At 40.5% G+C, this 27671-nt stretch overlaps 2 protein-coding genes across 10 annotated transcripts in view; one reads left to right on the forward strand and one right to left on the reverse strand.

Annotated features, from left to right (window-relative positions):
- gse1b (Gse1 coiled-coil protein b) overlaps nucleotides 1–23388 on the forward strand; it is a 182606-nt gene extending 159218 nt beyond the window's left edge. For all 9 annotated transcript variants that reach the window (XM_028014085.1, XM_028014090.1, XM_028014086.1 and 6 more), the window contains 14 exons: nucleotides 2676–2884; nucleotides 8635–8801; nucleotides 9088–9288; nucleotides 10641–10808; nucleotides 10927–11291; nucleotides 12526–12856; nucleotides 14104–14747; nucleotides 15641–15753; nucleotides 15850–16120; nucleotides 17043–17156; nucleotides 17331–17705; nucleotides 18842–19186; nucleotides 19659–19762; nucleotides 20098–23388. In XM_028014085.1, the coding sequence (XP_027869886.1) occupies nucleotides 2676–2884; nucleotides 8635–8801; nucleotides 9088–9288; nucleotides 10641–10808; nucleotides 10927–11291; nucleotides 12526–12856; nucleotides 14104–14747; nucleotides 15641–15753; nucleotides 15850–16120; nucleotides 17043–17156; nucleotides 17331–17705; nucleotides 18842–19186; nucleotides 19659–19762; nucleotides 20098–20238 (3548 nt within the window). In that variant the 3' untranslated portion in view covers nucleotides 20239–23388. The remainder of the gene's footprint in view (nucleotides 1–2675; nucleotides 2885–8634; nucleotides 8802–9087; nucleotides 9289–10640; nucleotides 10809–10926; nucleotides 11292–12525; nucleotides 12857–14103; nucleotides 14748–15640; nucleotides 15754–15849; nucleotides 16121–17042; nucleotides 17157–17330; nucleotides 17706–18841; nucleotides 19187–19658; nucleotides 19763–20097) is intronic.
- A 969-nt stretch (nucleotides 23389–24357) lies between these two features.
- Nucleotides 24358–27341, reverse strand: gins2 (GINS complex subunit 2). Its single transcript, XM_028015106.1, has 5 exons — nucleotides 27151–27341; nucleotides 26797–26911; nucleotides 25607–25706; nucleotides 25384–25510; nucleotides 24358–24727 (listed from the first exon to the last, which is right to left on the reverse strand). Exons 1-5 carry the CDS (start codon nucleotides 27238–27240, stop codon nucleotides 24599–24601), a joined length of 561 nt encoding a protein of 186 aa, XP_027870907.1. The 5' UTR covers nucleotides 27241–27341; the 3' UTR covers nucleotides 24358–24598.
- Nucleotides 27342–27671: the final 330 nt, after the last annotated feature.

The raw sequence follows: 27671 nt of genomic DNA on the forward strand, positions 1-27671 counted from the left end.
GGCTGTGACACTAGAGCTGTATTAAGTGTAGCTCTGTTCCCCAGGCTGAGTGGGCTGCTATTGATTGGCCTAGTCTTGTAGGGGAGAGTAATGGCTCTCCGAGGTGAGGTGGGGAGGGTGGGAGGATTAGGCCACTAATTGCTATTGTGCAGACAAGATATGACTGCCCCCACCCCAACCCCATCCACCACTCACACATCTGCACCCCTTATCTCTGCTTTCCTCTCTGGTCTCTCTCTCCCATCTATTACCTTTCTCTTTTTTTCTATTTTTTTTAAACTAATCACTCCCCATCTCCCATCATTTTTCATTTTCATGTCTCTCCACACATGTCACTGCCATCTCTTCATCACACGTCTTTTTTCATGCTGTCTCCTGCCAGTCCTGCCGCTCCACCACTCATAGATTTTTTTATAGATTTTTTTGAAGTTAGAAATTACCTCGATGCTATCATTGATCCCTTCAATAGTAAAATTCTCCCCCATGTCTTCACGGCACCTACTGTGAAATGACGACGTCTATTATGGTTTTGTTACCATGGAAACCAAAGCTGAGAAGAAATTTGGATAGAAGGCGGACCTGAAACCGACCCGGGGTTTCTGCTCCTTACAAATTTAAAATAAGCACACTGTTGCATGAAAACGTGCTACCTGCGCACCAAAGCTCTCATCTCTCATTGTCCTTTCGGCAGCGCCGTCCCACCGAGAGGGTTGTGACCCAGTTTGACTGTGTAATGCTGTACTTCCTCTGAGAGTTGATGATATACAGCACACTGCGCTGTCATAAGAAGGGGGAGAGAGGCTTGTAGAAGAAGAACAAAGACAGCTTATCAGTAAAAAAGCGGGAAGACAGGAACGTCAATAAAGGAAGATAGAAGGATAGGAACAGTAGAAAGAGGATGTAGTTGGGAGCAACAGAAGGCTACCGGAGCGGAGGTTAAGGCTGTTATGGTTAGGAAGATGAAAGTCTAAACAAAGACATGTGAATGTGGGGACATCATATTGGAGGTTTTGTAGCCAGGGAGAGAGAAAGGGAGATCTGCTGAAAGTGAGGCATGTGACCAGTCCGTGACCCCACGCTACAGGGTTTCCCTGGAGGGCTTTGTTAATGTGGCACAGCTACATCACAGCAGAGGAGCTCATTGGACTAGCTTTTCACCACCTGCTGTGCATGTGCATGTATGGAGGGAATGGGAGGTGGGCACATATGTGCCTGTAAGCACAGCATATAAATACAGTATTGGTGTTGACATTCATACAGTGTGTTCTTATAGTTTTATGTCCGGCAAGTCTTGAATAATTAAACTGAATCAAACATGCCCATCCAGCTTGAAAAGAATATAGCATCCCTTGCAAAATAATATCCATTAACTATAGCCAAATTTGGTCAAATTGCAAGCAGAAGATAACATTTAAAATGAGGTTTTATGTCACACACAAATGATCTCATAATTGTCAAGTGGGAGACAAGGGATAGATGCTTTTCAACATTTTTTAAGTTAAAACATTTGAACTTTTCGACCTGCATGTGTGTTTCAACTGCCTTTAGATGTTATTTAATTAGTAAACAGAGTCTAACTGTGTTTAATTTTGCCTCTGTATAAATACAGTCATTCTATGAAGACCTCAGAGGTTTGCTAGAGAAAGAGAACATTTCTGAACTAACATTATCGGGTTAAGTTGTGATAAAGTTAAAGGCAGGTTTTGGCTACAAAACAGTATCCCAAGTATTGAACATCTAACAGTTCGATCCATCATGCAGAAATAGAAAGAATATTGTGTAACTGCTAACCTTTCAAGGTTGGGCAAGGATAGCATTAATCAGAACATCAACCAAGAGGCCCAGGGTATCTGGAGGATTTCCAGAGATCCACTGCTCTGATGGGAGAATCTCTTGACAGGACAAGTGCTTGTTGTGCTTGTTGTGTTGTGCTCTGAAGCAGTTCAGAGTTGATGGGACATTTGCTTGACAATTCAAAGAAAAACAGTTAAGAGGCTTCAACATACAGTATTTGCCACTGGGGTGGAAATGATCATCCAGCTACACACTAAACATACAACTAGAGCTGCAATGGAAGCATATTTGGATCAAAGCATATTCATGTGTTAAACTAGTGAAATCAGAACCAAAATCCCATTGAGAATTTGTGGGATTTGAACATTTTCAAGACTTGAACATTTCTATTTAGACACTCTCCAGCTAATCTGAGTCACCCTGAGTTATTTTGGAAAGAAGAGTAAACATGTCTGCCTATAAATGTGCAAAGCTGGTACAGATGTTCCCGAAATGACTTCCCACTGCAACTGCAGTGAAAGGTGGGTAGAAGGCAGATCTGAAACTGGCCTGGCAAATAGTATTGACTCAGTGAGGCTGAATGCATACGCATATCACACGTAAATGCTATGCGTATCATTTTCTATTTTAATTTTTTAAAAACAATGTAAAACTATGCATCATCTTCATAATTATTCATACCACTGTGTCTGTCTGTCATATAACGTTCTAACAAAATATGTCATACGGATTTGTTTATGATAAATTGCATGTCAGGGTGCAACTTGTTACATGCAAGTGTTACATCTGGCTTTTTTTTCCTTGTTTTTCTTCTTAGAAAAAAAACCCCTTCTCAGCAGGTGATATTTTTCTGACTTTGTTTTGTTTTTATTTTTCTTCAGCTGCATCCTCCATCAGCAGTGAGTCGTCTCCAGTCTCCTCTCCGGCCACCAACCACAGCTCTCCAGTCAGTACACCCAAGAGAGGTCCTCTTGGTCCAGGACATGTGCTGGTTCCCCCAGCAGGTCACAGTGTGCCAAACACTCCACCTGTAGTCACCATAGCTCCTACAAAAACAAGCAACGGCCTGTGGAGGAACGAGGGCCGGCAGGTAAATTAACATTTAAAAAGCCTTTCACACTGACATTGTGTCTATCTGTTTTCCCCCCATATCTAGTTGCTTTAGTTTGCTTCAAATGCCTTTTTTTCCTGATTCTTACTGTTGTGTTCAAATCTTCTCATTGTTCAACTTGCCTTCAAGCACAATCTACACGCACCAGATGGACTTTTCAGGCTTCAGTGGATTTTCTTGCAGCATGAAGCTCATGACGTGTCAGTATATACTTGACATATGTGTCTGTGACATAGCTGACAGGTCTATGAGTGTAGCTCCACCAACTCACTGGCTCCATGCATTAAACAATGTCAGCTGCCACTGGGACAAGGAGGTGACGGCAATATTAGCAGCCAACATCTGTGCCTCTCTGTGCCCACTCCCATTCTGTCCTGGGATCAGTCTCTCCTCAGTCTTAGGGTTAAGACTGGAAGTTCTCCAACCCAACCCTCAGCAGTCAAAATGATCCTCAGCCCCATCACCCCGTTGCACACTCTTAAGTTACATCGTGGAAGTGAGAGAAAGTGGGAGAGCTGCTTGCTTTGATAAGAAGTGGATTATGGATTATGGCTGCACTTTAAGGCTTCTTATCTCAACTCTGGACTAATGGTTAAGGCCAAGTGCACGGTCATGAACAGCACTCAACAACATGCTGAAATTCTCTAAGACATTTAGATGATTCCCTGGGGACAGACAGAAGAGGGACAGTTAGCGCTGGGCAAAGAGGTCAGTTAACAGCAATGTGCAGTGTTGTTTGAGCCATTGTCCTCTCCCCTGAATGCCCCTCTGAACCTCACAATCTGCAACCACAGCTTTGTCAAAATGACCCGTCTGCATTTCAAGGGTCAGCCAGTGCAAGGAGGGGCCGGATGAATGAAGCTGTCCTTTGGAAAAAATTCATAATTTTTGCCATTCTTGCAACAAAGCAGCTTCACATAGCAGTAGGAAAAAATATATCATCCCATCATACCTTAGTGTATGCACCGCTTATATTTCCTAACCGTATGCATATGTGTGTGCTTTTGCATGGCAGCTATGATTGTATCTCTTAGAGGTCACACTGAAACCGAAGAGGTCAGGACACTGGGTTTGCGCTATCCCCAAAAGCAGTTGAAGGCCACGTTGCCAAAGAATGAGAAGGTTAAGGGAGGTGATAGTGGCAAGAGGTTAGGCTAAGGGGTCAGAGGTTGGGGTTGAACAGCAGGAGAGATGCATCATGAAAGCCGGCATCTACGACATTTCTGCTGCAACCATGAAGTGAACCTCAGGACTATAAAAACACACATCACGAAAATATTTTTTCACAAAGAAGATAGTATATCAGGCTTTTTTAATACAGGGTAGCACTCTATGGTTACAAAAAGACGAAATGGTCTCATTCAGAGGCACAAGTGTGTTTTCTGCATCCCCTGTAAAGTGTCTGATAAAAACATTTTTTTTTTCCTGTGGGCAAAAATGTTTGTGTCCTCTTTTGTGCATTAGAAGGGTATTTTAGAATCTCTTGCTGAGATATGAGTCTTTCAGAGGTGGGGGTGACAGGCAGTGCAGTGAAGTAGGGAGGCCTTGGTGCGTTGGCATTTTGCTTTAATGACTGCGGGAGTCTGCTCCCGCTGCTGCCTGTAATTGCTTTATAATTGGCAATTTGGATTCATGGCTCCATCTGAGAGGCATAAACGAGCACTCTACAATGCGCGGGGTCTCCCACCCTAGCTGAGGGTTACAGGGGCCTAGATTCCACAGAGGAAGAAGGTTGTTAATGGATGTGTCTTTGGAGTTTGAGTGCTTGTGTTTGTTAGTTAGTGTGTGCAAAGTGATGGACTACTGGTAAAGAGTGCATTTTCAATAAGGAAGAACTCAAATGGTATGACTGGTTGGAAGTATAGGTGCCTGAGTGAATAAGTGCTGTGGGCCTTACCAAAGGTCTGACCTGTTAGACCTACGCCTTTGCATACCCTTCTGACTGTGTATCTACATACATTCAGCAGGATCCCAAGGACCAAGGTCAGGAAACGGAGATGAACAGAGTCTCAAAGCTGTGTTGTAAGGAGATATTATAACTAGGGATTGGTCAGTTATTTGAATCATGGTGTACCAAGGTGTTTAAAGTGGATGTATATACAAAGTATAGAGAAATGCTGATGGATGCTCAGTATAAGGGATTGCCACAATGTTTATGACTCGATGCAATCAGCTGTTCGCTGTCTCCACATTCCTGCAAGAGGAATTTCTGCAAAGATAGTGACTTGATATACGTAGTTTCCTAGTGTTCCTTAAGCAAAGTTTTACTAATGACCATAATAGAAACCTTTGACTGCTTTAATTAAGTAAAGTGCTTTAAAACTACTTTTGCAGTGAATTGGTGCATTACAAAGAAACTGAATTAAAATGTATTTATTTAATGCACTACTTCATGCCCCCACCTGTTGCTGTGCACTGCCATTCAACTGGGTGAGGAAAGGTTCTTAAACATTTTCTCTGTTTATAAGCAAGACAAATTTGTCTGTTTGAAAAATATTTTCCGTTGCAAAAAAGATGGAGTGTGACAGTGCAACATAAATGACACCCATCACTCTAATTAACATAAGCTATTTTAAAACTGCAGGTAGGCAACCGATGTGTCTAACATAGACCGCATAGCCCAGATAATTAACCAGGTAATATCATTTTGTTATAAATAATACTGAAATTAATGTTATTTTTACAGCAGGAGGATTGTATGTTCTCTTTTTAAAACAGCACTCCATTGTGTTAAGATTTTTCAAAAAAATTAGTTAAACACTGTTATATTGTGAAAATCTTATAACAAATGCTTTGTTATAATATCACATTTTGTTTCTGTCTTCCATGAATGATTGATTGGCTCACATTTAGTGGCCAAATAGGTTGTAAAACAAGAAATAGAACCAGCTATTAAGCAGCGTCAGCAGCTTAATTATTGCTGTTCAATCATCTTATAAGATGTGTGTGAAAATAGTTGAAAAGGAACAGTTGATTAAATTTCAGTGGCAATTTATGTCTGGAGATTGGACCAATTCACAGTAATTGCATCACAGCTGTGGTGGTGAAAAGATGCCTCTGTGATGCGGAACACAGTTCAACTTTTTCATACCAATTGCTGGTTAACAGATAGTCTGAGGTAATCTACAAAATGCCTTCATCAGCAGTGGGACGTAGGGTGTTAATTCATATTTGCTGTGGTCCGGGATTTAGGCGGATTCAAAGTACAGCAGCTTAATAAATAGTGTATATGTGTCGAGAATAAGGCAAAAATAAAAGGTAATGTCGTATATGGGTAGGTGTTTCCTCAGCATAAATTTGCATCATAGTTCCAGTGATGTAAAAAACAAAAAGCTATCTACTCACTCAGATCCATGAATTGCAGCCTTATCTGTGTGTAAAGTGCAACTTGTTTACAAGGCACAGTCCATTAGCTATGGGTCAGTATGTAATTCTGACACTTTGACAATCTTCAGAAAGACAGAATGTTTTACAGGACATGCCAACAAAGAAAAATGTATAATCAACATATTTCAGTTAAATAATTATTCCTGCTACTACAAAATATTATGACATAGTTACTAATGTATAAAGCTTCCCAATATATTGATTTGCAGTCATTACTTCTACTCGAGTGTGTGCATTATTACAATTGCAAGAGAGCTCTTTGATGTGATATTTGGGAGACTCTAATTTCTGCTGTCATGCATTAAAATGCTACTTTGCAGTACTTTAAACTGCAAATGTTTATGGTTTTGAAACCATAACTTCAGTGCTAAAAATAGAGGGAAACACTGTACATTATTGCATAATTTAAGGTGCAAAATTTGGTTTATAATTTGGTATGATTTACTTTTGAACTTCTCATTGATCATGGCATAAAGTTGAATGACTTTTTTGTGCACTTACTGTTTTGTGGTTTGCAGAGTCATATTCTACTCAGTTCACTTTTTCTCTAACTGCTCCTAAATGTTTCTTGCATGTCCATGTAATCAGTCTACTGTCTGATCGTTCTTCTAGTGAACCAGTGTAGAGTAAAACATCAACGATAAATGTTCTGCTCATTGTTGATAAAGGTGCAAAGTAGTCGTCATAATATTTGCACTCTCTCTGTTACAGCTAACAAAATCTGGCTTACACAGACCTTGATGTCTATCAAACTGGGCAAAAAATAATTGCCTTTTAATAGTCCATTCATAAGAAAGGACAAATTGGCATCCAACAATATTGCCATATTTAATCAAACTTTGTAACTGGCAAGATATATGATACAAACAGTTTTAATCTTTTGACATGATTGAATCAACAAGTGAAGAAGAACTGAAACTTTTGCCACATCCGAAACTATTGGGTGTTTTCAGTTTTTGTCAAGTTTGTTGTACTTATCTGCTTCTTCAGACACAATATAAATCTGAATATTTTAGGACAGGATAAAGTATCCATAAACTGCTGATACCGACATATTTTGACATATCTATCCCTCTTTTCCACATGACTGCTGAGGCCCTCGGCGGACGTCTACCTTCTCCCACTGCTCATAAAGCTTTAAAAGGGATTGGGCTGGGGTCGAGGAGACTGTGCTTGCTTTGGGGGGGAATAAAGTACCACGTTGTTTAGTGGAGCGCAGCAAACTGCTTGGAGTAAATAGCTGCATTAGACTACTGGAAAGTGCGAGAGGGGGCTTAAACAAAGGGTCATGTTAGGATTCTGACCATTAGAGGCATTTAAGATTGGATGTTGGCGCATCAGTGTCAGCCTGGGTCAGTAGCTGTGGAGTTAATGGTTCAGTAAATGGGATTTGTTTTATCAGAGGCAGTGGTGAGAGAGGCGGCAGTACTGCTGTAAGGTCTTCTACTCCCAGGGAACCCAGAGGTTAATTTAGTGGGTTCAAGAACTGCCAACTCCTCCTGCTCACTGTCTTTATGGCCTCATCTTGTTTTTCCCTGTCTCCCCCTTTTCTCCTCCTACTTGTTCTCTTGCCAATTTTAAGTCTGGTTTTGCGAGATGTCTGATAAATGCTCCTTCTTTCCCAGGAAAACCTTGACAGTACGTCCTCCTTTGAGTAATTTCTTTGTATAACTCAGAAGGAGTGTAAAAATCTCTCCTCTGCTCTTGCATTTGTAGGCCGAGGAAAACCAAATCTTCAGAAAACGCACTCCCACTCCCTCAGCGGGATGTCTTTTGTAGCTCTGAAACGGTGTGTGCGCTTGCTGAGTGTTAGTGTGTGTTTGTTGTGGGATTGAAGAAGTGAGACAACGCTTGCTGCCAAAAGGAAAGGAAGAAGAGATGGAGGTGAAGGAAAAGAAGAAAGAAACAGGAATAGAGGCATAGGGATGAAGCTTTTTGGACTTTGTTGTGGATACAACCACAGACTCATACTCTCTTTATCTCAGATCAGAGTCATGATTGTTTGCAACATCACTGTTCTCATCGATCATACGACTGTCAGCTCTTGTTTACATTTAGTGAAAAAAGCTCTACTTTTCTTTGCCTCTATTCTCTTGCTTCTACTCTTTTACATTCACTATTAAAAATGTTAAGCCGTCTGTTTTTAACAGAGGGTGCTGTGTAAGAAATGTTCTAAAAGTGCTTGAGGTAAGCAGACTGGGCGAGGGAGGCTGCCACTCCACAAACAGGCCTATTATTTCTTCTATCTCCCCTCTCAACTGGCTCCATGAGCTGTGACAACCGTGACGGTCACAGGTCCCAGCGAACAATGACCAAGATTCTTTCCCTGTATCTCTCTGCAGGCTGACTCGGGGCCCCGTGGGGCCAGCAGGGAACGCCTGGCTGCAGAGGGGACCTTCTCCCAGGAAAAAGGTGGCCCCTCTGTCCCTGCTCACCTCCTGGGAAACCCCTATGCCTTTGGTCTCACCCCTGGTGCTGTCATGCAGGATTCACGGTTTCCGCCCCTTAAGTAAGCAAATACTTTTTCTCACCTTTATTAAATTGCTAAATCTGTGTATAGTTTTATTACAGGAAGTAGCCGCTCACTGGGATGTTGTGATCAATACTATTTCTGATATCAGACTCTCTGGAATTAGCAACTACAGCACACATTCATCTTTTTGACATTAGTGCTGAAAGCAATTAGTTTATGTCGTTTCTTATTGAATCCTGATGAATCTACACAATTATAAACGGAGAATAAAACAAACTATATTTTTCCTGCTGTGCCTTGCTACTCCACCCGCCCCCTCCAGCCTGCCCAGACAGTTGCCTAATGCGGTGCCACCTGGTGCCATACCAGAGGAGTACCTCCGGAGTTTTCGGCCCTACGCCACAACCGAGGATTCCCTCAGGATGCAGTCTCTGCCCCTTGGCCTGGACCCTGCAGCAGCAGCGGCTGCAGCCGCCTACTACCACCCCAGCTACCTGCCCCACCCCTCTTTCACGCCGTACCGGTAAGCATCTTATTTAATCTTTTTGTTGACTTTTCAGTTTCTCTCAGATTATTAATTGTGCAAAATTATTAATCAATATGTGTGTGTTGGTGCACATGCATATGATTCATGGTCCGGCGAATTATGAGCCTGCATATTCAGTGGCAGTGGTAATGCAAGCGACATTAAACTTGAACACAAACTGCTGTATTTAGTCATGCAAACTAGCAAGTAAAGACTGAAGAACTCCATCCTGGTACTGAGCTGTATGGTACAAGTTCAGAGTTCAAAATGATAGATATACTCACCTTCACTGGACAAGCTAATGCTAAAAAGATGGTGTTGGATATTTCTGGGTCTGCATTATCAAAATGCACTTAGGGTGAAGAAACATATCAATTAAGACTGTGGGCATGGTATTTAGATATTTTCTTTACCCAGATGCCATAGGCAACATTAAGACATGAATAGTTTTAGAGTTGTTTTACTACCAATGTATGCTTGAAGGTTTGTATTAAAGCAATATCACCATGAAATAATTGCTTGATTTTTTTAATAAACAAGGTGTTAATTTATCTTAAATATTTTATTTGAAATTTCTAAATGAATTCCTATTTAAAAGAAATCTGCTCAGTAATCAGTGCAATGAAGCATGTGCAATTTCCCTACAGTCTGCCTGAATCCATTTCTCAGGATCACATTTAGAGTTCATTGCATTCACACTCTGTCACCCAGCAGTATATTTGTCTAGTGGCCTCTCTTCCTTTGGTGCCCATACCTGATATAAATTTTAGTGTGTGAGATGTGAAATCTCTGGAAAAGCTGCAGAAACATTTTGATTACAGAAATGAAACGGAACAATGGAGAAAAAAACTGGGGAGTTGCAACGAATGTCATCATCGTGATCTTTATATAAAATGTTGTAATTGTGCATTTTTCCAAATCTTGTGCAGCAACACTTTTAAATGCATTTCCCTCGTGATTGTGTGCATGCTGAGAAGTACTTCTCGTGCTTTAGGCTCTCTAACTGGCTGCATGCCCCTAGTCTGTCATCTAACATCATAGGACTGCAGTACCCATCACACACACTCCTCCATAATGGATTTAATGAGGGGTGGGCTGTGGATGTCACACACATGCACATAAGCTGTGCATCAACATCCAGCGCTGTCTTTTCATGGTTCTTGTGTGGTGCTGGAGCTTAGCTGACAGATACCGCTGCCTCCTGGAAAAGATGGAAGACCCAGGGATGTCGCTTCTTTGGGAGAGGGAGGCAGACAGGTTAATGAAAGTAAAAGCTGCACTGTCACATGAGGAGACTGACTGACGTTCTTTTCCTTTCCTTTTCTTTCCTTGTAATCCTCATATCCCAGGATGGATGACCCGTTCTGCCTCTCTGCTTTAAGGTCACCTTTCTATCCACTGCCAGCAGGGGGAGCTTTACCCCCCCTCCATCCTTCTGCTGTTCACATGCACCTACCTGGCGTCCGCTACCCTGGAGATTTTGCACACCCTTCATTATCAGCACTGCAGTCTGAGAGGTAAAGTCTCCCTTGGTAAATGCATAGAGCATATCTCAGCAGTATGTCACAATTAAGTGTTGTCTTCTTCTAATTTTGCTGACATTGTTTTGTTTCCTTGTGCAATTTGTTTTTCCAGACTCCAGCTGGAAGATGAGCTGCGACAGCGTGAGAGGGAACGCGAACGAGAACGCGAACGAGAGCGCGAACGTGAAAAAGAAAGGGAGCGCGAGGCTGAGAGAGAGAAGGAGCGTGAGAGGGAACGCGAGCGTGAACGGGAACGGGAGAAGGAGCTCGAGAGGGAGAGGGAACGGGAGCGCGAGAGAGAGCGAGAGAAGGAAAAGGAGAGGGAGAAGGAGCTGGAGAGGCAGAAGGAAAGAGCTCTGAGAGAGAAGGAGCTGCAGGCGTCCAAGGCCATGGAGAACCACTATCTGGCTGAGCTCCACTCCATGAGAGGACAGGAGGAACGAAGCAAGCCTGAGAGGCTGACCCCTAACCGGGCTGGTATGTGTCCATGCTCCCCATGTCGCCTCCAAGGGCTGCATTCATGTTGCTTATAAACACTGAAATAGCTTAGATCAAACTTATGCTCAATATTTTCTGAAAACAAATGGATATGCTGACCTGGACTGTTACTCAGACAAAACCAGCTCACAGATGGGCTTATTGTTTACAGTGAGGAAGAAAATTAAAAAAATACATATTTTAGCAAATTCTTATTTTGTATGGATTTATTACTGAATAGTCAGAATTTCACAAGCAAAAATATTGTTTTAAAAACAAAACTTGCACATCAAGTAGGCCACTTCATACATCAGTTACAATATAGAACATAACACTAGGACTGTACTAAATCACAGTTTGAATAAAGCATTTATTGTTGCTCTCATGGTAGCAGCAGATGTTTTTTGCTGTAAAATGAAAGTTGTTTCTTTTGCCATATCCTCTGGATGACAGATTTTAGAAAATCCTCCTCTAAGCACAAATCTCCTTGTCTTACTTAATGTTTTACCATTGGGTATGTATGATCATATCACTTTGTACTTTACCTTATAAATAGGTTTGCTGGGATGAAGCAGATTCATTTATACTGAATTTGAATTCATGGAGCTTGATATAAATTGTATTTATTTGTTTTCAGACTACATTTGTAATTTAGTTCTACATAAATTAAACTGAGGAGTTAGGGAGTTTAACTAAGGCGTAAAAATAGTTGGAACAATCGCACAATCTGTTTTGGGTTATTCTCACTAGATGACTAATTTCAATCAAATACCTAATTTTATCTGGTGCACAAAATAAAATTGCTTATTTTAAATGTTTGCTTAAGCAGACATAGTTTCCTCAAATTAGTGAGAACAAATATGTAACCTACAAATCTTTAATGATGATTATATTGATTTTGCTTCAACATTTTTAATCTTTATATTAATTTTGCATGTGTTGGTTACATTACAGGAATCCACGTGCCAACTATGCAAATGAGATGCATGCAGAAATGACAAGCTAGCAAAATATGATAAAATATATTTTTCACTACTGATAAAAGATCATGACAGTGTAGCATGAGCAAAGCACACTTTATTAAGAAATGACGCCTTGCTTTATTAATTGAACTAAAAGAGATTATTAAGTAGTTGCCATTTGTATGAAGCAACAGATCATACAAAATGCAAAATTTATATATTTACATTTTTATAAAAATATATAAAAATGATTCTTACTGTCCTTGCTGCAGAAAAAGCCAAAGAGCCTGCTCTTCCAGCTCCCAAACCAGTACCGCCTGGAATCCACCCATCAATGGTTCAACCCCATCATCACGTTTCCAGTCTGATCTCCAACCATGCCCTCTACATGGGTTCTGGCGCTGTGGGCACAGGACTCACCGCCTCAATGATCACTCAGAGGGCCAATGAGGAGGAGAGATGGTTGGCACGGCAACGCAGGCTGAGACAGGAGAAAGAGGATCGCCAGTCCCAGGTGTCTGAATTCCGCCAGCAGGTTCTGGAGCAGCATCTGGACCTGAGCCGGCCCGCTGACGTACCGGATCACAGGACAGACGCTCACAGGTGAGCTAACACTCTCAAACCACATGCCGTGGCAGTGTCTTCATGATTTCTTTCAGTGATTGCACAATTTTTTTTTTCCTCTTATCTGATGAAAACAAAGCGTTCTGGGATCTGTTGCAACAAAACACACAAATAGTGAGATTTTTGTTCACTTCTGTCAGCCTATAGGGACAGTGATTGCTGTGTTCTGCAGTTCTAAATCCAGGCTGGCATTGAGTTTGGCTTAGGCAGTTCCAGGAAAAAGATGAACCATTTCTGGAACATGACATCTGCTATACTTCCCTTTAGGCTTCCTTCTAGTGCTGCAATGAAGAAAACACTGCTATGCATAGGAGCCGATGACGGTAGAAACATTGAATCTTTATAACTCCTGTTTATGAGCAGGAATTGATAAGGGTTTCAAACATGTAGGGAGTCAGACTACTTGGACACACACAAAGGCTAATCCTCTCAACCACACACAGGATTAGCCTGATACCTACCTCTCATTGTGAGGGTGACTGTTTGTGTTGCTCGTGATTCAGAGGTAAGGGTTGTGGTTAATGCTGGCAGGACTGGAGAGGCACACACACACACACACACCCTATCAGTAACCCTTCAGTGTAATCACATAATCACAGCTCAAAGGCTGCAGATTGCAGATAAGACGCAGTTTGCTTATTCACATACACCCAAACATCGTGTATAGATAATTAAACTAGTCATGCAGTGTGTGTAATACTTCCACATTTTTATTTGGAAATATACTTGGGGAAAAAATATCCATCGGCCAACTGTTCTTCCTTCTTGACTGTTACCATTAATTTAGCATCTCTAGAGCAGCTTTTAGTACTGTCATAATTTGTTTGTTATTTATAAAATTCATTTGTTTTACCATTCATCTGTTGATGTTTTTTTTTCTGGCACCTCATCAGGAGGACATTTTCACTGGCCTCTTCTTTTATACACAGCTCTCTGCTGGGCATGCCGCACTACAAAAGGCCTAACAGATAAAAAAAAAAAAAAGCAGCCTGTGTGTTGGGAGGAAAGTGTGTGCCTTGGCCACATCCTCACTCTGCTCAGGGCTACTCTGTCTGGGTTTGATAACGCTGCAGTGCAGACACGCTGACAGGGCTGAGAGGAAGCAGGCACAGCACATGGGCTCTGCTGTGTGTCTCTGTTCTGTGTGTTTGATAGGAAATAAATTTTTTGGGAGAGAAATTGTGTTTTATTTATGCATTTAACATCTTAAAATTTCCTGCCTGCAGGTCCATGCAAAACCACCACGAGCCAGGAAGCAGAGAACATCACCCCCACTTAGGCGCCCCTCCACCCCTTATCTCGCCCAAACCTCCGCAGCCCCCACGTGAACACCACCCGCCACCTCCAACCACCCTGTGGAACCCCGTCTCTCTCATAGAAACTGCCTCAGAATCCAGACGTAGCCACGAGCCCTCAGGGATGGGCCACTTTGAGCTCAGTCGGGGCCCCCAGGGGCCCTCTAAATATGAAGATGGAACTCGAAGGAGAGACATGGCGGTGATTGAGAAATACCCCCCTCACAGAACTCCTCTAGTACTCTCTGAGCACGGAACCTTCCTTGCTGATCTAGAGAAATCCACCCAGTCCCTCCTCAGCCAGCAGAGGGCATCCATGTCTTTGCCGAGTCAGTACGAAATGGAGGGAAGCTTAAAAATCCATGCTGGACTGAAGAACCTGCAGGGACATCCAGTGCACAGCAGGCATGGACAAGGTCTTGGAATGATGGCAGGAGCTGGGATCGGACCACTAACCGCGCAGGGGCCGGGCCCAGACACGGTGCTGATCTATGATGAGTTTCTGCAGCAGCACCGAAGGCCTGTCAGTAAACTGGACCTGGAGGAGAAGAGGAGAAGGGAGGCCAGAGAGAAAGGTATTCATCACAGGAATAAGATCAGATGGACCCTGCTTGGAAGTAGAAGAGACTGGGATAAGATGAGCCATTTTTCATATTTAGGAACACTACATCACGGCAACCTTAGTTTGATTGCTAACTTACTTATATTGTGCATCCCTTCATGCTATCAGAATGAATGTACAGATGGCCGTTTCGACTAACATAGCACATGTCCAATAAAGTTATCTCATGGCACAGCATAAACACACACACTCATCCTCCCATCAACTCAACCCCACCAATCATACATCTCCTCCTTCCATAAATAAGTCTGTTTTTCCCATCCTGCACATTTTATTTGTTATACACAATTCATCGGGTTCAATAACCTTTTTGTTCTTGTTGCAAATTACTGATAAACAACTGTTTAGTAAAATAAAATTTTAAAAAATGTTTTATTGAGCTTTGGAAGCAAACATTAACCTTTAGAAAGAAGGTGCTAGAACTGAATCCTCATTCCAGAATCATTGTTTCTTCCACAGGCTCAACTTACCCCAAAGCCACCATTTCAGCTTTTTCTGTCTATAGCTACTATGCTACACTTTTATCTTTAGTTTATGACTTCATGTTGTAGTAAGACACATTTTAAAATATGTATTATGTTCTAAACACAATTCTTATGAAACATATGATGCACTAAATGTTTTTGTTTGTTTGTTTTTTTTTGGTAAAGTCTAACAGCTTTAACAGTGTGGTTCTTCACAGACTCAACTATTTGGTCAAATGATCTGTTTTTTTACCGTTTCCTAGCAACAAGGGGTCGCTCTGCTTACCTTTTGGCTCAACTTGCCCCAGTCTCTCCTACGTCATATCTCATAGTCAGACATTTTTACAAGAGGCAGTAAAATATTGTGACACTGTTTCTACAGGTTACTACTATGAGCTGGATGACTCATATGACGAGAGTGATGAGGAGGAGGTGAGAGCCCATCTCAGGAGGGTAGCAGAGCAGCCCCCACTGAAACTAGATGACTCCACAGAGGTAAAATATGCTTTCCATTCTTTAACCTGGCAAATGAAAACACAAGTGATCATAGTACAACACTAAATATGATCTGTATGATTTGCTTCCATACAGAAATTAGAGTTTCTGACCATGTTTAGCCTGACCACTGTGAGCCGGCGTGATGAGCTCATGCAGCAAAAGAGAAGGAAAAGGAGGAGAATGCTCAGGGAACGCAGCCCTTCGCCTCCTGCTTCACAGTCCAAGCGCACGCCCCCACCCCTTCCTGCTCAGCTCAGCACGCGCTTCACTCCGGAGGAAATGGACCAAGCACCAGAACTGGAGGACAAGAAGCGATTTCTCACCATGTTCAAACTCTCTCATGTCACCGTGCAGGAGAGAAAAGGTCAGTCTGTGGAGCAGTGACACTTATACAACTCTTTTTAGTTACTTTGTTATAATTAAAAATTAATCTAACAAGTATAAAATAGAATAGCATGATTTTCTCATTTGTCCTTCTAAAAATTGTTAGGCAAAAATTTAAAAACAAAATGATAAAAATTAAATAAATTTGTGCAGTTTATAAAAAAGTCGATCTTAAATTAGTCAGGTAAACTGGACCTGTTTTGTTTTAGCTGTTCTTTTATATATTTTCAGAAATAGTTATTTTAGAGTTAAGAACACAGGAACGACAAATTGACTCGGGTCATTAGCCTGACAAAAAATATACATCAGTTTCTTTTGTTTTGTCTTGGGCATCTCATTTCAGCAGAACGATGCCCATTTGGATCTTAAAAAGCAAAAGTCAGTTGCATTCTGTTCTGCAGTATGCTGATGCTTCACTTCAGATGAGCTCTGTTGGGCTTATTTGCACTCCACTCCCATGAACATGCTGACTCAAGCCTCAAAGGAAATTATAAAAGGGTCAAAAAATGATGTCAACTACATATCCCTACATTATATGCAACGTGTATTGAGCAGTGTGTGCACTATGACTAACTTTTGCTTTGTCCCAGTTAGATGGGAGGACTTGGCAAATCGGTTTGCACACACATGTTTGTCGAATTACAATTCTAAGCCCTTTATTTATCAGCTTTTCTTTAATTGTTCCTTAGCATTCAAATGAAAAATTATCGTCAAAACCTTGCATTTTTTAAACTGTGTCCAAAATGTCTTTAAAAGCTTAAATGGTTTTGTTAAAGATCGTATACATGTCTGAACTGGGAGTTCAGGCTGAATCTTTACAGTCACAGTTTAGGAAGACTAACTATAGTGTAGCAGTAAATGAACATCACAGACATGAATCATGTTAAACTGTTTTCTTGTAGACAATGAAAGAGTGGTGGAACTGCTTCAAGCCATCAAAGAAAAAAGTGTGACCTTGGATACAATCAGACATTCACCTCATCCACTGTGCAAGAGCCCTCCAGCACATGTTTCTGGTAAGATGCTTGTCACTGAATAGTCACTCACTTTTTCATCACTTAAGTATTTAAAAAGCTTTTTCTAAACTTTTTTCTAGTAAATTTTTCTAGCTGTAAATGTGAAGTATTCATGCCACAGCAGTGATGATGTGGATCTTGACCTCATCATAACATTTGCTGAAACAATTGCAGATCCAGCAGTTACTCGGCACTCCTCTGAATCTGAAGACCACCATAATGTCAGACAGCATAGTCCTCCATCACATTGCCCAGCATCCCCCAATGGTCATCCAAAACCCGTTGGGGATACCTTACGGCCAAAGGCGCCCCCCTCCCCAGCTGTCTACCCAGATAAGGCCCGGGGGCCCGGTGAGGGACCCATCCCGAAGAGGAACTCCAGCTTGCTCAACAGCTTGCGGCCGCCGCTCCCCCTGCAGGCTAAAGAGGGACTTCACAGCATCAATGGCCGCACAAAACCTTGGGCCAGCTTCACCCCAGAGGAATTCGCCCAGCAGTTCCATGAATCTGTTCTTCAGTCCACTCAAAAAGCTCTGCAGAAACACAAAGGTAACAAGCTTTGTGTGCGAAAGTAATTTTAATGCACAATGTCAGTTCAGTAAAAATCTGAGGCTTAATTACATTTGCAATGGTCACTTCAATCACTGAACACTTAATTCAGCTGGAAACTAAAATATGAACATCATAAATTCTCACAGGTTCATAAACATACATTATTTAATATTCTCATATTTATAGTAATTTATCAACAATGTGCTATCAAAAACTACTGTGTATAAATATAATATACAGATTAAAAGTCTAATAGTCTTCAAACATGTTTGGCTGCCTGAAGGTTTACAAAGTTATAAATTTAATTTGGTGCATCTATTAGACACAAGTTTCAAAATACATCAAAATATTAATATTTCTGGTTTTAGATATTTATTTCTGTGACAATATAATTTTAAACTAAGAATTATTCTAGTACTTTGTCATTCTGATGGTTGCTGTAGTTGTAAAATATTTTAAATTCTGAAATATTGTAACATTGCTGCTTAATGCTGCTAAACAATAGTCAATAGTGATTTCAAATATAACACATTGACAACTTCAAACTAGTCGTAGTAATTATTATGCCATTAAAAAATTTTAAGCCTCCAGTTTAAATGTAATTTCTGTGATAATACATGTTGTAGGATTCATATTTTACTGAAGTTATAGCTTTAAGCTTGAGTCTCATCAACAAAATTTTCAATAATGCTGTAAATATTTCTCTTAACATTTTGTGCAAGAAATCCAATAATATTTTTAGTACTAAATGTAAATGATTAGTTGTGCTCTCACTTGCAGCTCAAAACAAAAAGATTTGTATACATAGAAAAGATGTGGTGTTTGATGTAGAAAAGAGAAATCTATAAATTCTCTGCATATCCATTCATCCATCCATTTTCTGTTCACCCTTGTCCCTAATGGGGTCGGGAGGGTTGCTGGTGTCTATCTCCAGCTACGTTCCGGGCGAGAGGCGGGGTACACCCTGGACAGGTCGCCAGTCTGTCGCAGAATTCTCTGCATAATTTGTTAGAAATACTGTAAAATTACCACTACATGAGTTATCCTGTGGCAATAAAGAAAAAAAAATCTGATTGGAAATGACTCATTAGTTGTATTTTTGTCTGCTGTTTTTTTTTTTTTTTTATCTTCAGGAGTGGCCGCAAATGTGTCAGATTCATCTCACCTCCAGGAGTCCTCGGTCCACTATAACATTCCCGAGCTTCAGAACGCCCCTAGCCGTCCGCCTCAGCCACTTTCCCAGCCTCACTCGAGTGCACCACCATTTCCTCTGCCCCTTTCCCACTCCCTCTCCCACCCTCAGCCCAATGGACAGCACTTTCCAATGCCCCTCCACAAGGAGGCAGCAGTGATGAGGGAGGACCTGTCTGGTCCAGATGACTCAGAAGAGGAAGATGATGAGGAGGAAGATGAGGCTCCGGTTCCCAAGTGGCAGGGAATTGAATCTATATTTGAAGCTTATCAGGAATATGTTGAAGGTAAGCAGCACCATAACATGTACAGTGATGATACTGGCAACAAAAAATCTCACAACTCTTCTTAAAGTGTATAGATGAACAATTTTCAACTTTTAAATTTGGGTCAATTAAATCCCTTTTATATCGGTAACTAGAGTACATTGGGGTATTTTCTCAGAGACCAGATGTAAACTGGTTAAAAGGTATAAATTTAGAGTTCAGCTTGCTGTCAATATATTGAAAATTCTAGAAATTAAATAAAAATATATGTTGTCAACATATGTTGTTGAATTTCTCTGCCACTAGAGGGAGGTATTTACTCTTCAGGTTTGTGTGTAGCTGACACATTCTCATAGGTGGTTTCCTGTCACCTTGAAATAGGAAGACTTGCACCTACAGCTGAACATGGGAAACTTTTCTCTGCCCTTCTTCTTAACTTCTAACTGTGACACCGTTATCTGTTTCTTTCTCCACATCCTGCTTTATCTGACAGAGCAAACTTTGGAGAGACAAGTATTACAGAGCCAGTGTCGAAGACTAGAAGCTCAGAACTACAACCTCAGTCTGACTGCTGAGCAGCTGTCTCACAGCATGGGGGTAAGACACACACACACACACACACACACACAGACCATTATGATAATGCCCAGGATCTACTGTATACCCCTACTATATTAGTTCAAAACTAATATAGTACAAAATATTAGTTTAGATGTAGAAAAGGACAGAACGGAGGTAAAAATTGGTTATGAAGGGTTACTGACCCAGAGTCATATAAGGATGCAGAATATTTCTTACATAAACCTGTAGTGCTGCTTGAAAAAAAAAAACAATCCTTTCATTCAGTAATATCTTATAGACCTGAATGAGTGACTTTCAGTTTTTCCTTATCTACGTCCTTTGTAACACTTGACTCCTCCTCTGTTGCTCAGGAGCTGATGTCGCAGAGACAGAAGCTGGCAGTGGAGCGGGAGAAGCTACAAGCAGAGCTGGAGCACTTCAGGAAGTGTCTGACACTCCCGCAGACACATTGGCCGAGAGGCAGCCATTACAAAGGATACCCTCCAAGGTGACCCCGACATGCCAACCTGAAGACCCCCCGCTCCCGGCCGCCTCCCCTTCAGACTTAGAGTTTATTTTTTCACGGTCTCGTCCTTGTGGCTTCGTGGAGGGGAATGTGGCTGGCTAGATAAGATTAGTGAATTAAATGGCTTGAGTGAATGAATAAACAGGTGAATGCACAAGAGACAGGACCATTCATTGAAGGACAGTTAGTCTTTGGACTGTGGCTTGCCAGGGACTGCTCCAAAAGCCACTGATGCGTGCCAATGTAGCCAACCCTTAGAGGCAGGAGAACCTGAAGATCAACACACAGTTAGTTACAAGCAAATGCCTGCTAGTCACATTCTTTAGCTCCTGCTGCTCTGCTGTTTAGTTCCTGCATCCCTCACCACCACAGCCACACAGACAATCCTGCCAATGAAGGAGCAGCTGCACCCCTTTGTCCCTTGAGGGGTTTCATCACAAGACTTGAAAGCTCCAAATCTCCAAACGAAGGCTTCCGGCCAGTTGGGACAGATTTTTACCACAGCGGCCACGTGAGCTTTTGAACTGGAAATGCACTTAAGAATTAAAGCTGAAGAACTACCTGTTGGTACTGTGTTACAACAAAGAACTATTCAAATTAGGGAAAACCTAGAAAATGTACATGTTTTTTAAAGAATTAAGGAAATGTTTTATTTCAAAATAGAAAGTTTGAAAATAAGAATTTTAAAGGGTGCTTCAGCCTTGTATTGTACATAATATGAAGACTTAAATGAATTTTGTATGTTTTTATTACTTTAATCATTGTTCTTTTAAAAGAAAAGCCTGCCATTTTTATATGTTTATGCTTTTTGGGGGGGAGAGAGGGGGTTAAAAAAAAGCCTTGCTTTTAGTGTTTTTTTTTTTTGTTTTTGCTGCTGCTGGCCAGAAAAAGCTCACTCTGAGATGTTTCACAGATGGAGTGAAAGCAGGATGCGCTCCTGCGTTCTTCCTGTCCTGACTCAGAGCAGCTGAGACCCAGCCACAGCCCACCTCATCTGGTCTCAGCTCAGCAAAGCTGGCTCAGAGACCCTGAGACATGGCCCCCCGTGCTGCACAGCAAGAATGCCTGTGTTTCCCCCTTCTCCTCTGCTATGCTTCACTGCTGCTGGCATGACTAGTTAGTCATACCTTCACCCATAAATCAGACTTACAGTGATGTACAGGTGCATCTCAACACTTTAAAATATCCTGGAGAATTTAATTTAATTCAGTTATTCAATTCACAAAGACAAAGTCATATTTTAGAGATTATTACATGTAGAGTGATCTATTTCAAGGAAATATTTTTTGGTTAAAGTTGATTATGGCTTCCAGCTAATTAAAAAGACTTTAAAAGCAGACATAAAAAACCTATTTTATTTTACTGTACAGTATCTACACTCAAAACTTAGTCAGGGCTCCTTTTGCTTGAATTACTCTGTCAGTGCAGCGTGACATGAATCCTCTGGTTCTGATGAGGTTTGCTTTGGTAGAGGCCGTCAGCTGGTGTGAATTGTTGGATCTCCCATCTTCCTCTTGACAATACCTAAAAATATTCCCTGTTGGATTTATGTTCAGTCTAGTTTCCTGCTCAATGAATCACAGTAGTAGTCCTTAGGCAGATACAGGTACTTTACTCAAGGTAGGGGCTAAGTCCTGCTGGGAAATGAAATCAGCATCTCCATAAAGCTAAACATAAAGTGCTCTAAACTTTGATGGTAGATGCTGACTTTGGACATGATAAAAAAAAACAATAAACAGACCAACACCAGCAGACGCCATAGCACCCCAAATCATCACTGGGGTGCCATTAATATTCTTGCTAGTGTTTTAAATGAATTACAGACACAAACTTTTCGGTGATGGTCTAAATTGTTTGGGATGCACCTTTACAGATTATATATAAGGACTCTCATAAACAGCCAGCAGATGAAACTGCTTCTTAATACTTTAAATATTGACTCATTTAGTTTTTAAGACAGAAGATAGCTTTGAACCCACTTTAATAATTACACCTTACAAAATTAAGCCCTTATCAAACAGCCATTAAAGGACACGGTGCCAAAAAAAATTGAAGGATTTTATAATCTTGACTTTGATTAAAATTGTAATTGGAGAGCCAAACTTTCCATCAAGAATCTTCCATTTCTCTTGACCTTTTTTGAAGGACCCCAATGCTGCCCAAAGCTGTCATCATGTTCTAAATATCAGCCACAAAATCACACATGTAATTAAGCTGGACCTGATTACAAAGGGGTTTTTTCTTTTTGTTTGTTTTTTTTACATTGCATACATGTTTACAACCTCTCCTCTGCCCTGAAATCTGTCCAGTAGTTTACCAACTACTTTCACCATCAGAATCATTCAGCCTGGGTTTTAGGGCTGAATGTGCCATCTGAAACCCTGGAGGCCATCACTGACATGACTGTGGTTTTTAAGGTGTTTATGTAAAAACATGAAGCCTTTCAAAAAAGGAGAAATAATTTTAGATGTACTAAAAGGGGATTTTTGACTAAGACTGAAGCACAATTATGCCGCACGAACCCTATATCACGTCCAAGTGCCTCAGTAATTTGGGAGCCTGTGAATGAGTTGCAGTCCACACGAACATTAGCAATCAGGGGCTTTACATCCAAGCGTCTGCAGTATGTCACACCTTCAAAATAAGACTTAGAGATGACATTAAATAAATTTATCCGATCACTAATTACTTCATTCAAAACTAATTGTTTTTTTTTTTGTTGTTTAAATGAGCAAGGCCTAAACTAGATAAGAATTAAAAAGTGCAGTCTGTTACTTTTCCACAGCAGCAAAGAGCCACCCGTGTAGCCCATCAGCAAATGAGGATGCATGCAAGCTGAGGTAAGCTGCCAATTAGCTGGGGAGGACAGTGCAGTAAGATAAAACTCTTACTCAGCCTCCCTGGGTCTCCGTCTCCAACCCACGCACGCCCATGCAATAGCCCTGTTACTCAGTGGAGGATGTCTAGATGCTGTGAAATCCTGTTGTTTTTTTTTGTTTTGGTTCTTTTTTTATTAATGTACTTGTTTAAATTCATCGTAATGTAATATATTCTTTGTTGAATGTAGTAATTAGGTATTTATGAATATATGGCTGTGATTTCTGACAAAAAAGAAAATAAAATACTTCAAAAATGTCAAACATTAAAATGTGTTATTGTTTGTCTTGGGTGGGAATTCTCTGAGGAATGGAAAACTAAACAGATTCCCAGATCCTATTGTGGAAACTTTATCAAACTCTGTTAAGAGATTTTTCTTACAGCTTTTAAATTATTTGCCCCACCTTAAAATAATTTAATCAAACAATGAGTAAAATATGAAAAATCTATTTTCAAATGAGTTCATTGATAAGGGAAAGCTACCCAAGCCAGCCTGACCCCATGTGATTAAGTAATTGACGACTTTAGTTGAGTCACCCTTGTACCCACACTTACTTCTACTCTTATTTCCACACTTCTTTTAATTCATCAATGGCATTTCAGTTGCATTAGAATGCAGACTTTGACTAGGCCACACCAAAACGTTATTGTCCTGGCTCTACCAGAATTCATGGTCATGTCTGTTGGGGCAAGTCAGCCCAGTCATGAAGCAGGAAAACTGACCAGGACCATCATTCTACCACCACGTTTGACTGATGGCTTTGGCTGAAATACTTAGTTCTTTGTCAGACGTCCAATGGCCCACATCGTCCACAGAGCTCCACTTTTGTCTGAACAGACCACAGAATATTTTCCCCCAAAGTCATGGGAATCAAGACTGGCTGCAGAGGCTTTGACCTTAGATCTTTCCCATGGATGTCAGTCTCTTTGATATTAAATCATGACCAGTGGCTATCACTGGTTCACAGGAATCCCAATGGCTTGTAAAATTTTGCATCAACAATGATTTTCCTCAGATCACAGCACGATGCATTTCTTTTTCATATCTTTTAGCCTACTTTCAGTTTTCAGACTTGTTCTGTTTAAGTGATTCTTCATTCTACAGGTCTGACAAACTGAATAAATACTTCAGTTTGTCAGTAGACTAACATGTTCACACTACCGTAGATGTTAGATCAATTACTGAGGAAGTGAACTGCTAAAGCACTCAAACATCACAGAAAACTACTCAACATACACACAAGCACATTTATTTTGTCACATGATAAAAACGTACATTCAGAAACCATAGCATGTGAATTTCTACTATTAATCACAAATAGTTAATCCATATGAAACTTACTTTCTATAAACTCAGATCTTCTTCACAAATGAAGTTGATTCCTTAAAATGAAACAAAAGAGTTCAACGGTTGAAGTCCAGTCTTCTAAACATTCAAAAAACATCCAAAAGACCTTGGTATTTTTGGATCAGTAGTCTGCAAACTGGCCCTTAGTGGCACCAGGCTGCAGGTTGGAGCGCAGCTTGTACATGCAGTTGAGAGAATCGAGAAGGAACTCTCTTATGGTGTTGATCTCCATCAGAGTCAGGTTGTCCAGCTACGGAGCAAAGCACAGGATGAAGACACTGATCTAGCACTGTGACACTTGCCAGCCAATATCTTAATCTAATATAAGTATTTACTATTTGTAAATGTGTAACATTCACACTTTTTAAGAGAAAATTGTTGTTTTTAAGGAAATATTACACGGTTTTGTCAGAAGTTGTACTACAGCTTAACTGAGAGGCAGGTTTTTATTCTTTATACAATGTTCAGTTTGTACACCTACATGCCTTCCTCAGTGGGCCTACAGACAATGATAGTTGTTAAAAAATATACATAAAACATTTATTGACTTTTTATGTTACACTGGGGCACCTTAAAGTGCCCATTTCTCTCAAGAGCCTGTAGCAAAATCAAAGCGAAACAGGAACCAGCCGAGACACAGGCTAAAGGGATAAAAGGATAATCCGAAATATTCTGCAAGACACTGTGACTATGACTGGTAATCCTGTTAAGTTGGAAAAACAGGTGCTACAAGCTTAAGTTTGCCTAATTAATGTGGATCACCTGAAGATGAACCTCATCATACTTTTCTGCACTCTCCTTGTCGTTTCACGTTGGGTAATGCTTTAGTGTGCGTTTGTGTTTTACACGTGCGTCCGTTCTGCTTGTCGATTAATCTAACAGCGTTGTGGTTTATTCCCACGTTACCTGAGCGTGAGCCTCCTGCTGCCTGATGAAGCTGTCGGCAGACAGACGCAGTTTAGCCACCCGAGTGTCCCAGATGTCTTTGACCAGAGTTCGGATCTCATCAGCTTTAGGAATGTTGTCAGACGCGCTACGGAGAGACAAAAACCAGCAACGGAAGGTCTGGCATCACCTCGACATAGAGCAACCTGGGATGCAATGCAGCGTGTTTCCGTGTGTTACTCACTGGTTCAGTAACAGTTTGGTTAGCTCCATGTAATATGGGCTGGGTGCAGGAGTAAAGGTGTCTTCTTTTCTCTCAAGCTCTCGTATCTCCTCTAGTTTCTCTGCATGATGGAAGATGTTTAGAAGGAAAAAATCTCCCGTTTCACTGCAAAAACGTTTGTTATGGAATTTCCTTATTTTATGCTAGTACTGATTTTTCCTCCTTTGTCTTTTCTATTTATCCCTCCTTTGCAGTGTGTTTCTGCTTTTATGCACGTTCTGATTTTAAAAACATAAAAAAAAGTTTCAATAAAAATATTGCAAGCTAGGAAAAACAATAATAATCCAAACTTGAAAAGACACAGTCTATTTCCAACCATTTTTTGTTGTACTTCATAGTTTATGGAGATTAAAGAAGCTCTGCATTGTGCAGCTGCAAAAGTGAAACAATGGAAAGTTTCACTGAGACAAAAACTTTCGTTATTTGAGAAAATCCTTCTTTTAGTTTCAGATCCCAAGCTATTATAAATAGGATGTACACTTTATAGAAAATGTACACATTTTTCATTGAATTAAGAATTGTGAAGGCATTTATTTCCAAACCAATACTGCTAGATTTAAAAAAGTTGTGTCAACAATTTGTTTAGAACTAAAACACTAAGTAAATAGTAATGAGAAATATCATCTGCTTAAATAAACATGCAAAATACTATAAACATCAGAGTATTTTTTATTCATATATATATATTAGCACTTAATAATGTTAAAAAAATTTTTACAGCTTGGCATGATCTTTAGTGTCAGGGTAACTTGAATCATCAGTGGTAAGAACTGAGATGAACGTTTGTGGTTCAGATCAAAGTATATTTCTCTTTAAAAAATGGACTAGTCAAAGTCTTGACCTAAATTCAATTGAAAATCTGTGCCAAAACTTTAAAAAATTGCTTGTCACATACTCTTCTTGTCCAGTCTGTTTGAGTAGAGCCATTCTGTCCAGAAGAATTAGCGAAAATGCCAGTCTTTAGATGTAAAGTCGGTTTAAAAGATTTGCAGTGAAGGTGGGCAAACAAAGTATAAACTGAATAGGCGCTGAATATTAATGCACGCTACACTTTTCAAGTTTATGTTTGTAATACGTTTTCAAAAAAAACAAACCCATGTATCAGTTTAATTTTACGTCACAAGTGTTGTGTATTCTTATGGAAAACCTACCGACATCCATCCACTCGGGGGGAAGAATCCTGCATTTCTGTCTCTGCTTTAGGTTTAGGGCCAACCACACGGGGACATCAACAGAAAGTCCCGGGTTGAAGGGTCCCAAATCGCCCTGAAGACAGAAATGAATGTAAGTTTTCAGGAAAACATCAGAATCAAAACGCAATTTATTGCAGCATGTTTTCACACAATGGGATTTGTCTTGGCGTCTGGAGCGGACATAAAAATGCGCGATATGTAAACAAGTATGAAGTGAAAATAATGTTTTGATGCATCGAATAAAAAAGATGGAGGTTAAAAATATAATATACAGTCTACACACATCTGACGCAGTTCTCCTCACAAACTTACCCCGATTAAATAGATCTTGTCCAGGCTGAAATTTGGTATTATTTTCACAAACTCTTTCTCAGCTAGAAATTCAACCTCTGAAGGATCCATAGCAAATCGTCACTGTTTTCCGTGACTTTTTCATACCAACACTCTGACTAGAGTTCCCGCGCAATGAGCTGTGAAAAGCCTGCACAGGAAACGAGGAGCGGACAACTGCGTCATCTCCCGGAAGTACGACACACAAGATGGAGGCTGTTTATCGTCATTACTCTGAAATAGGTTTGAAACATTTTAGAGTTATTTGTCATTATGTTTCCTTTGAACAGTTGGATCGGATTGATTAGAAAAATAAAAATAAATTAATGAATGACCAGCGCCGTTGGTATCCACGGCTAAGGGCCGCTAGATGGCGATGTTTTCAACCTTCCTTTATTCTAATTTTATTGGGCCTGAGGTTTTAGAGGACTGAAACAGAAGACCAGGAACGATATATATGTTTTATTCAAGAGCATATCGTTTCCAAATAAATGTATGTATAA

The sequence above is a fragment of the Xiphophorus couchianus genome, chromosome 4 (assembly GCF_001444195.1).
Source record: "Xiphophorus couchianus chromosome 4, X_couchianus-1.0, whole genome shotgun sequence".
NCBI lineage: Eukaryota > Metazoa > Chordata > Actinopteri > Cyprinodontiformes > Poeciliidae > Xiphophorus > Xiphophorus couchianus.

Bases quoted from the DNA above. Each gene is read 5' to 3' on its own strand.
- gins2 (XM_028015106.1), bottom strand. From the start codon at position 27,240: ATGGATCCTTCAGAGGTTGAATTTCTAGCTGAGAAAGAGTTTGTGAAA. The intron at 26,912-27,150 runs GTAAGTTTGTGA...TTCTGTCTTCAG, and splicing joins ACAAGATCTATTTAATCGGG to GGCGATTTGGGACCCTTCAA. The intron at 25,511-25,606 runs GTGAGTAACACA...GTCTCTCCGTAG, and splicing joins ACCAAACTGTTACTGAACCA to CGCGTCTGACAACATTCCTA.